The sequence below is a fragment of the Mizuhopecten yessoensis genome, unplaced genomic scaffold, assembly GCF_002113885.1.
Source record: "Mizuhopecten yessoensis strain PY_sf001 unplaced genomic scaffold, ASM211388v2 scaffold5803, whole genome shotgun sequence".
Taxonomy (NCBI): domain Eukaryota; kingdom Metazoa; phylum Mollusca; class Bivalvia; order Pectinida; family Pectinidae; genus Mizuhopecten; species Mizuhopecten yessoensis.
Window position 1 is genome coordinate 723,542 of NW_018406231.1, and position 11,113 is coordinate 734,654.

At 35.3% G+C, this 11,113-nt stretch overlaps 1 protein-coding gene across 1 annotated transcript in view; it reads left to right on the plus strand.

Moving 5' to 3' along the window:
- Positions 1 to 8,813, plus strand: part of LOC110451112 (transmembrane protein 64-like) — a 44,771-nt gene extending 35,958 nt beyond the window's left edge. Inside the window, exons 2-3 of the mRNA XM_021498971.1 lie at positions 1,459 to 1,620; positions 8,570 to 8,813. Of these exons, the coding sequence (XP_021354646.1) occupies positions 1,459 to 1,620; positions 8,570 to 8,698 (291 nt within the window). The 3' untranslated portion in view covers positions 8,699 to 8,813. The remainder of the gene's footprint in view (positions 1 to 1,458; positions 1,621 to 8,569) is intronic.
- The last annotated feature ends 2,300 nt before the right edge of the window (positions 8,814 to 11,113 follow it).

An 11,113-nucleotide genomic window follows, 5' to 3' on the forward strand; every position in this document is an offset into this window, starting at 1 on the left:
CAATCCCGGTCTAGCCCTGCTGTGACAGTCTAATGTCCAGGGTTCCAATCCCGGTCTAGCCCTGCTGTGACAGTCTAATGTCCAGGGTTCCAATCCCGGTCTAGCCCTGCTGTGACAGTCTAATGTCCAGGGTTCAATCCCGGTCTAGCCCTGCTGTGACAGTCTAATGTCCAGGGTTCAATCCCGGTCTTGCCCTGCTGTAATTTATTACACTTGGAACACTATTATGGATTTCATTTAGTTTGTATCATCTTTATTATTTATTTCTCAGTGGCAATGTATGATTTTCTTTTCAGAATGATTGATCAAAGCTATATAGTCATGCTGGTAAAATCAGTTTCCAATACTTGGTTACAGTGGTACGAGGACCCTTAAATATAAGTTGTTAGTTGATACAAATTAGGCCTTCTTGCACTCATTATTTACTAGTGTGTTAATATTATATAGAATAGTTATCTAGTTGTATTAGTGACAATGCCTAATTATACAACCATCTATTTCAGTATAAAAATCATGGACAAATTGCTTCCTTATATTTCATCGTCTTTTTTTTAATCCCCAACTTTCCCCTTACATTAAGCTACAGACTATATGTGATGGCCGAATAAATGCAATAATACCTTCGTTTTAATTTGTTGATATTTTATGGTAGAAAGTTTCAATAATTTTGTTTTATTTATGTTGCGAGATACCGTTGAATGATTTGTTACGTAACCCACAAACCAGTTCACAGTACCCCCCCCACCCGCCTCCCAATTCTTGAGGTTTGGTTAAGATACACCAAAATGATGAAGAAACTTTCAAAAACAGCATGTAGTTTTGTCAAAAAGAGACCATTTGTGATTTTGATCCCCCATTTTACCCCCTCATATCTCGGGATGGTCTCCAAGCTGACCTTAATTTCATGTCATATCATGATTGTATAACCCCAAGGTATGTATATACAAAAAATAAATCTATCGGTGTTAGCCACCAGAAGGCCCAAATTGGCACCCCTCCTCGAATATTTAGTCAATTTTGTCAGTTAACACCTTGTTTTTCTTTAAGCAACCATACGTACTCAACGCACTTAAATTCACTTCTTTAATGACCAGGGGCTACACATTAATTCTCCTTTGATATTCAGTTTGTTCAAGCATACATGTGGTGTAGTAGTTTTCAAGGAAAAAACTATGCGAAAGCTTGAAAAAGTCGACTGAAATTCTAATTTCTCTTTAATCTATGCAAATTTGAACAGTAATTTGAAAGTAAGGTTTAAGGTTTTGAATTTGATTAGTTTTTGGGCCATAAAATTACCAAATCATACATAATCCTTTGGTAAAGTTGGTCATCAGTTTGTTTTAGATATAAATTAACTTTAATTTAATGATTTAAGTGTTATTAAGTTTTATTGAATTCAATATATTACAATTTCATTTCTCCTTTTTTATTTGTTTTCTCTTTTTTTTCTGATTTTAGCTGACGAACATCCATTTATTGACATATATAGCTTCGTCCATCTTGGGTCTGGTGCCTACATCTATTTTAAACTGTTATATGGGGACAACGGTGCGGTCCATGGAAGATGTACTGTCCGATGACTCCAACAAAACTACTGGCTACATTATATTTATAGTTCAGGTAAGTCAGCACAACTTAACTAGTTGTTACGAGGTTAGTCTCACAAGTCCAAGAAAACTTATCTAGTTGTTACGAGGTTAGTCTCACAAGTCCAACAAAACTTAACTAGTTAATATGAGGTTAGTTTCATAAGTCCAACAAAACTTAACTAGTTATTATGAGGTTAGTCTACGAGTCCAACAAAACTGAACTAGTTGTTATGAGGTTAGTCTCACAAGTCCAACAAAACTTAACTAGTTATTATGAGGTTAGTCTACGAGTCCAACAAAACTGAACTAGTTGTTATGAGGTTAGTCTCACGAGTCCAACAAAACTTAACTAGTTATATCACAGTTATTATGAGGTTAGTCATTAGTTGTAGCAGAACTAGATCAGGCTGATCGTTTGTGACCATGCTGGTAGCTCAGTTGGTAGAGCGATAGTCTAAAGGGCTGAGGGTCCTGGGTTCAAATCCCTTGTCTTGCTGTGCATTAGTCTGCTCCTGTTCCAAGGATCAGCTTCCAAGAAAACTACTCGCTAATCATTAATATGTACTTACATGTTCAGTGATGGAGTTATAATGAAATCTCTGGCAATTCTACACAGCTAATGATGCAGATATCAAAACTTAGTACACTCGTCGTGTGCTCGTGATTTTAGCATATCTGAAAAATCTGTAATTTTCTTTAAAAAAAATTCAAACATGTGTTTGTAATTCATGATTGTGCCCAGATTATACAATTCACTTGCCTGGTACCTGAGGGACATGTAGATTGAATGTCAGGTCTAATGTATAATTAATAGTTTCATTATTTGCTATGAAATCAACATGTCAGGCTGGTATATTTTTTTCGAAATCTACCTAGGGCTATAGTTCTCATAAACCATGTATGAAATTGTACATACAAAATGAACATGTGTGTAATAGAAATACCTTAAAAAGCACATCAGCAGGAGGCAACGTGACACCTTCATAAATAATGATAAATACATTAATAAATGTGAAAAACATGTATAAAGGGAGACATAGATATGTTGTGCAATAATGATAAAAAATAAAATAAAATATGACAAAAATAATACGATAGTTGTATATATATGATTACTATAATACAATAGTTGTATATACATATACATAATTACCAGTAATAGAAAATGTAGAATCTTAGCTGTAAAGGTAAAAAACAATACGTAATCAAATTTTAAAATTGGTATGGAAATGTGGATTGAACTTTTCACAAGTAGAAGACTAGGACACATAATTATTAATAATAAGAAATGTATAATCTTAGCTGTACAGGTAAAAAAACACTACATGTAATCAAATTATAAAATTAGTGTGAAACCTGTGGGTTGAACTTTTCGCACGTAGCGAGACATATAACTATTAATAATAAAAACTGTATAATCTTAGCTGTACAGGTAAAAAAAAACAATATTTAATCAAATTATAAAATTGGTGTGAAAAACGTGTTTGTAGTTACCAACAGAGAGATAGGTAAAGTCTGTAAATTAAATATTGATTCCATGAAGACCTATACGGCAGTGCATGCATGTGAAGAGTTCTATCTGCGTCGTAAAACATCACGATGGCAGGCCTTGATGTGTGAAATCTTGTGCAGGTCCTATTGACGGACTTGATATCTCATACCTAAGAACGGCTAGCGTGCACTCAACACGGGCGCTTTTAAATGGCATTTCCACCTGATGAATAAATGTACTTTGAATTTTAAAGAGATAACAATTTAATTAGAATCATGGAATTAATCTTAATAAGTGTGATAAGACAGGATTTGAAAACAATTGAGATGTATTTTGCTATTGCATTAAGGAAAACACCCTGGAGATTGTAGTGTGCTGGGGCTATTGTAAGCCAAACCAATGTGCACAATCTCTGTTCTAGCTTGATGGCAGAAGATTTTGTCTTTTATATGACTTTATCCTGTATACCCGGAAATTTTTGCTGCAATTTAATTTTTCACCTTTTTTCGCCCTCCATTATGTGGACGAATTTATCATTACAGCGAAAATAATGAAACAACACACTATATATACACACCGGTAGTAATTTAATGTGAAAAGCGAAATTAACACTGGGCTAAAATTGATTTCATGGTGGGAGGGGAGAAAGTTTGACTAATGCCAATAAATTCCCCCTTTACAGTATATATGCATAATTTGATGCTTTCCAATATATTCCAAAAGCATGGGATTTTCATCAACCTTACAGTATTTGTATGCAGGTACATGTACCGCTCTTGTCAAATTTGGACATCATTAAATGTAATGTGATCTCTGAATACCTTATTAAAGGCAATAGACATTTATTTGATTCTGATAGAAATGTATCTAATATATGTATTTCTTTCATATACCTCTTCGCTAGAGTAAATGGTCAAGCAGCACCAAGTCAGAATAATGCTTAACAAATCGGAACTCTTCTTTAGTGGAGACTTTAATGTACAGCCTTCTATAGCTACCTTAGCATGAAGATGTCTCACTGTGAACTCTTTACATAAAAACGTTATTTAAAAGGAGAGAAAGTTGGAGATTAACAATAAACGAAAGGTTTTAGTCTACATGTATGTAATGATGATACATTTTAAGACAAAGTGGAGCCCACTCAGGGGAAATAGTGTTAAATCATTTGAAACTAACTCTGTCAGTACGTGTGAATGGCATTTAAACCAAATTTGGGCTGAAGCATCAATGAGCCAAGGGGACTTGTAAATGTGGACATGCTGATAGCATGACCTGTTGCTTTTTTGAGGGGAGTGAATTTGAAATATGTCAGCCTTGGCTTTTTATTGGCTGAGGCATTTTCGACTTCTCAGTTTCCTTCAGTCTGACTTTGAGAAATCTTTATACATTTACAAGTGTTTCTTTTATGGTACATGTACTAACCAAGTGCTTTTTATAAGAATCAATTAGCTACCAAAAAGGACCGGCTGTTATTTGATTGGCTGAGACATAAAGGACCAACTGTTAATTGATTGGCTGAGACAAAAAGGACCAACTGTGAATTGATTGGCTGGGACATAAAGGACCTTTAACTGTTAATTGATTGGCTGGGACATAAAGGACCTTTAACTGTTAATTGATTGGCTGGGACATAAAGGACCTTTAACTGTTAATTGATTGGCTGAGACATAACGGACCTTTAACTGTTAATTGATTGGCTGAGACATAACGGACCTTTAAATGTTAATTGATTGGCTGAGACATAAAGGACCTTTAACTGTTAATTGATTGGCTGAGACATAACGGACCTTTAAATGTTAATTGATTGGCTGAGACATAACGGACCTTTAAATGTTAATTGATTGGCTGAGACATCTTCAGTCAGACCAGTGTAAGGTACCAAACTTGATATGACTTATCATCATTTATTGGTTCGGAACTGGTATGCTTATTTGTTTTGGTTGATTTGATACCAGAAATAGTCACCCTGTCATCTGATTGACATTTTTCACAATTTGACTTATTTTCAATTCCATCAGGTCAATTTGAACAGAATGATGTACATTTATTCCTGCCATTGTCCTTGCAAATTGCGTAATATTCAAATTTGTTTGTCAATAAGAAGACTTCATCACAGATCACACAAGTTTTAGTGGAAGCGTTTCAACCTCTTGATTTATCCAACTTACAAAAAATATGTAATACAGGCCTTATGGGCCTCTCGTTAAAGTTTACCACGATGCTTTGGTCGAAGTCTCCAGGGAAACCTATAAATAGCCGGCCCCTTTGTTTGATCGCACCTCCCACAGTCCTTATAGACATTCTAATCAGGAGATATGGATTTGGAGCTGTTATAAATAGCGTTACCTGTACGAACCTGGCAGTTCAATTGATGATGATACTTTCATGCATAATTTAGCTACTGTTCTGACAAATAGAGATGTTTTTTGCTCTTTGGTATGAGTTTTGGACCTTACTTGGAGACAATGTTACCTTGTTTTAATCTCCCTTAACCTGGGAGATTAGGAGTTACAGTGTCATGAAGTCCCTGGTTTTTACTGCTAGTTATGTTACATATTATATCACTGATTTTACTTTGGAGTGATGTTACATGTGACATCATTGGCGAATCACCTCGGAGTTGCACTGCATGTGACATGTGACAGTAACATGACGTCTCTAACTTGACCTTGACAGTAAGGTGACAACTTGACCTTGACAGTAAGGTGACGGCTCTAACTTGACCTTGACAATAATGTGACATCTCTAACTTAACCTTGACAGTAATTTGACAGCTCTGTCATGACCTTGACAGTAAGGTGACACTCTGAAATGACCTTGACAGTATGTTGACAACTCTATAAATTTGACCTTAACAGTAACGTGACAGCTCTGACCTGACCTTGACAGTAATGTGACAGCTCTAACTTGACCTTGATAGTAATGTGACAGCTCTGACATGACCTTGACAGTAAAGGACAGCTCTGACAAGACCTTGACAGTAAAGGACAGCTCTGACATGACCTTGACAGTAATGAACAGCTCTGACATGACCTTGACAGAAACGGACAGCTCTGACATGACCTTGACAGTAACGTACAGCTCTGACATGACCTTGACAGTAATGTGACAACTCTAACTTGACCTTGACAGTAAGGTGAGACTCTGATATGACCTTGACAGTAAGGTGACAACTCTAACTTGACTTGACAAAAATGTGACCGTGACAGTAACGTGACGTCTCTGACTTGACCTTGACAGTAACGTGACATATCTGCGTTGACCTTGAGAGTAACGGACAGCTCTGACATGACCTTGACAGTAATGTGACAACTCTAACATGACCTTGACAGTTTGGTGACAACTCCAACTTGACCTTGACAGTAAGGTGACACTGACATGACCTTGACAGTAATGTGACAACTCTAACTTGACCTTGACAGTAACGTGACGTTTCTGACTTGACCTTGAGAGTAATGTGACACTCTGACATGACCTTGACAGTTACGTGACAACTTTAACTTGACCTGACAAAAATATGACCTTGACAGTATGGTGACTTCTCCAACTTGACCTGGACAGTAACGTGACATAAGACATGTGCACAATTATTCTTGTCAGGGTCAAAAGTTTCTTGAATATCAGCAAGACAATTGTAATTCTTTATGGTCAGGGTCATGGCTTAGTTTGTAAATATTACTGCCAGATAAAAGTTTCAAGATCATTGTAGTTACATTTAGTGGTGTCACGTTTAGTGGTGTTATGTTTAGTGGTGTTATGTTTAGTGCTTAGCAGGTGAGACATGACACTTGTATGTGTAGTCAGATATGGGTGGTCATGTGGTGCAGTGGATAGCGCATTCACCCTCACAAAAGTGGGCGGGGTTCGATTCCCCAATCAGACATGAAAAGGTATTGGTTTACCTCCCCAACCACGCAGGTTTTCTCCAGGTACTCTAGTTTCCTCCCACATTAAGATCCCTAAGTAAGTGTGCTAACACATGGGGCAACAAAAGTGATTAATATAAGTTGTAAGAACTTGTTTCAGAATTTAAAACAAATAAAGTATGTGATGGTGTTATAATAATAACAATTCAAGGTTCTTATCTATCGATTAATCACGACCTAGTTCGTAGGTCGTCTCAAAGCGGTTCACAAATTATTATCCGTGGTTATAGGGCCTTTGCAACCAACCAATATCGTTCCCAACTCCCTGAGGAGCATACAGCTGGAGCTGCCATTTCGGCACTCACAGCTAGCATTCAACAATTCTAGCTCTGCCCAACCACATACTCATTTACAGCTGAGTAGACTGGAACAAGCGGGGAGTAAAGCATCTTGCTCAAAGATACAACACAATGCCGTGCCTTGACTCGAACCCGCAACCCTTGGGTAACGATCCCGGCGTCTTACCACTAGACTACCGTGCCTCCTAAAATACAAGTTATATTTGTGTCATCAGATATCATATATAATATCTGGTATAAGGTAGACAGTTTGGAAATGCTAGGTTACAATGTGTGACTTTTACCTTGAAAATCATTAACAACACTCAATACTGTGTGATGTGGCCCCACTGTTGATTGATGTTGTATATCAAAAAACTAAACTAGGTACCATATATGGTACAACTAGATAGGTACCTTCAATATCATATATATACATCTGACACAAATTTCAGATGTTACCATAAGTGTTAAGTGCCATTGATGCTAATAAGCAATATAGGAAAATATGCTTGATTTGAGAACTTTCCAAAATTCTTAGAAGCAACTGTTTAATAGATAATATTTTCAAGTAAGTAAATCAAAGTGAAGAGCTAGATAGGTCAGTGCTTATTTAACTCATTCATCCCTGAAATATCATAATAATCTATTCCAACCTTTGAATGGGAAGAGTTCAAGTGTGTCTTCAGGGGTTAATGAGTTAATGAACCAGAATAAGGACAGGGTGTGCTTATTAGGTTGATTACTGTAAAACACCTTAATGAATTTATCATTATAATAATAGCACATGAGTCAATTACCAAGTCCGCATTGTTCAAAGTCTGGTCGGCTTAACAAAGTTTTTAAAAAAAATCTAAACAAACTTTCAAAACAACTATTTGAAAACTAACATATATTTTCATGTTTTTGTATGTTAATGATTTGAATCTTGATAAGTTTTCAAAAATTTCAGTTATGAATTTCAGGTCATTTCGACATATACTAGATGGAATTTGTATGTTAATATGTTGTTAAGATAATTAAACTAAATTTAACAACTGTGCTCTGGTGAATACTACTTTCTGGAACATATATTCATATGCATCTTTGGGACCTGTGATATATCCTTACTATAAAATATGTTTCACATTCCTCATTTGAACATAGAATTTTGTAAATGTAGATTTAGAGGGTTGGATACAAAGAAAATTATGCATGTATAAAAAAGTGAAACAATTGCATATGATGAAATTTTAATGCTTTTCATAGTGACGCTTAAAAAATGTTGGTATTTGTATGTTTCAGATTTTGATTACGTTCCTTTTGTTGTGGTTTGTGGTGAGAAAGGGGAGGATGGAGCTGAAGAGGGCAGTTGAGGGGGAGGAGAAACCAGAATTTATACCTCTGACAGAAATTAAAGATGACAGCAGCTGATCATGTGGAGCCGTAGAAAGAATTTACTCTATAGTAAATCCCGTTTTCTTTAAGCATTAAATTTTTCCCTTTTTTTTGCTCAATATCTCACATGTTGGAGAAGTTTGTGTCTTGCTTTTTTTTTCTTTCTTGTTTTTCACTGCCTGCAATATAAATGCTAATTTAGAGCTAGTTTTTCGTTCCAATTCTACATTATTTAAATATCGTATGATTAGTTTGGTGATAACTTATATAACTTAGCACAACTGTAGTAATTGTTTAAGATAATTTTGTTCCTTTCCCCATACTCCTCCTAATTCATGTCCTGATGTGGGGCCTAAGAATTGCTAAAACTTAAACAGATATACTGTTGTAGCACTACACCTGTAACTTTTTGTATTAAACAGAGGTACCATACCGGTATTTATCTGGCAAGAAGCCCATGGTGCAAACACAAACACATACTGTGAAATCATATATTTTTGTGTGGCCCAAATTTCATGGTTTCTCAAAATAAACCACCGTTTCTTGTGTACATGAAGTTGTGGATGATGAGGACCCACTCCTAAGAAGAATTGCTTTACGTCAAACTTGTATTTACTTTATGGACCTATTAATTTGTGTATGAAGAGCACCCACAAAATCAATAAAATTCAAAACACCACGAAAATGAGTAAATTCACAGTAATCTCTGACTTAAAGTAGGGGGATGTACTTATACAGGGAAATGAAATAACATTGGTTGGTATTTCTACCGCACTATCGTATATATGGCTGGGCCTATTAGCAGGCATTTAGGGGCTTATTGCAGGATTAATGTGTTAAAAGTCAAAGAAAACTACTTATACTTTCGTCTGTACTCACACAAGTATTTTCTGAACATGTATATATACATACGTTTGATGCAGATAATTTTTTTGCATGGTTTTATGTTGATTGCTTTTGTGTGTGTACGGTGTATTTATTGTTTCGACAGTGTATGATGTACTTGTGAAAGAAATAAGGATGTGTTGGACTTTTGTGTTATTTCCCATTGATGTCAAAACAGAAATTGTCAGTTCCAGTTCTTTGTTTTTATTGTTAGACAGTAGTTCAAAGCTAAGTTTGTTACCTGAACCACAGAATTAGACTAGTCTATGCTATGTAAGTCTGTGCCTGAACTATTAAACTACAGGTACTCCAAAACACTACCTACAGAACTAAGGTTCATACCGCATGAAGACATGTTTGATTGAACAATTCATAAGCTGAATAGCAGTGTACAACACAATGCTGACAATTATTAATAAAAACCAGAACTGAAACCGATTCCTTCCCCATGGAATCTATTAATATTACATTGGTTTAATTATTATTGTTAATTATGACAAATACACAATTGACTAATTGGGTGAATTATGACATAGATTGAGTAAAGGTTAATTATGACATTACAACACTGTTAATGGTGTTTAATAATGACGCCTATGTTCAGATAGTTATGACATAACTGCATTGTTTTAGATAATCTAGGACTTATTGATAATGGAAATGGTTGATTATGACGATGTTAAATGGTGTACAATCATGACATTCGATGGTCAGATAGTTATGACATATTTGTGTTGTTTAAGGTATTCTATGACATTTGGATATTGAAAATGGTTAATTATGACAATCTTAATGATGTTCAGTTATGACATTGAGGGTTAGATATATTTATGACATATAATGGCATTGCTTTAAGTTCTATATGATTTTATGCCATTTAGGGTTAGTTAGTGATGACAAAATTACGTTGATTGAGGGAAATTGATTATGATAGTACGACATTGTTAATGGTGTTTAGTTATGACATAAGGGGCTAGTTAGTTATGACATAAGGGGCTTGTAAGTTATGACATAAGGGGCTTGTTAGTTATGACATAAGGGGCTAGTTAGTTATAACATGATGGCACTGTTTGATGGAAGTTCATTATTATTAAGCCTTTCACCACTGTAGACTATAATGGACTCATCCAGATCAATGTGTGGAAGAGTTAACTAAAGTTACATAGGGGTGAAAGGGTTAAATGCTTATGTTATGACATTGTGTCATGTTTGAGGGATGGTAACTGTAAAATAAACATTTCCTGTTCATTTCGGTGCTTAATATTAAAAAACACACCAATGTATTGGACCATTGGAAAAATTTGCATTCATTTTTTTCTTTTTTAATATCTTAGCCAAAACAAACTTCAATTTTTTGGTATTTCTTGGCCAAACCAAAACTTGTTTTTATCAACATAACGCTTCTTACAATCAGTTTTGTAGATGTGATATATTCTAATGTTCTGAATGCCAATCTAACAAAACGAAACTGTTAAATGGTAGTTTTTGGATATAGCAATAAACCAAATGATTTGTATTCCCCGTATTTATGTATTCTATGCAGATTGTGATTAATAGTTTCTTTAA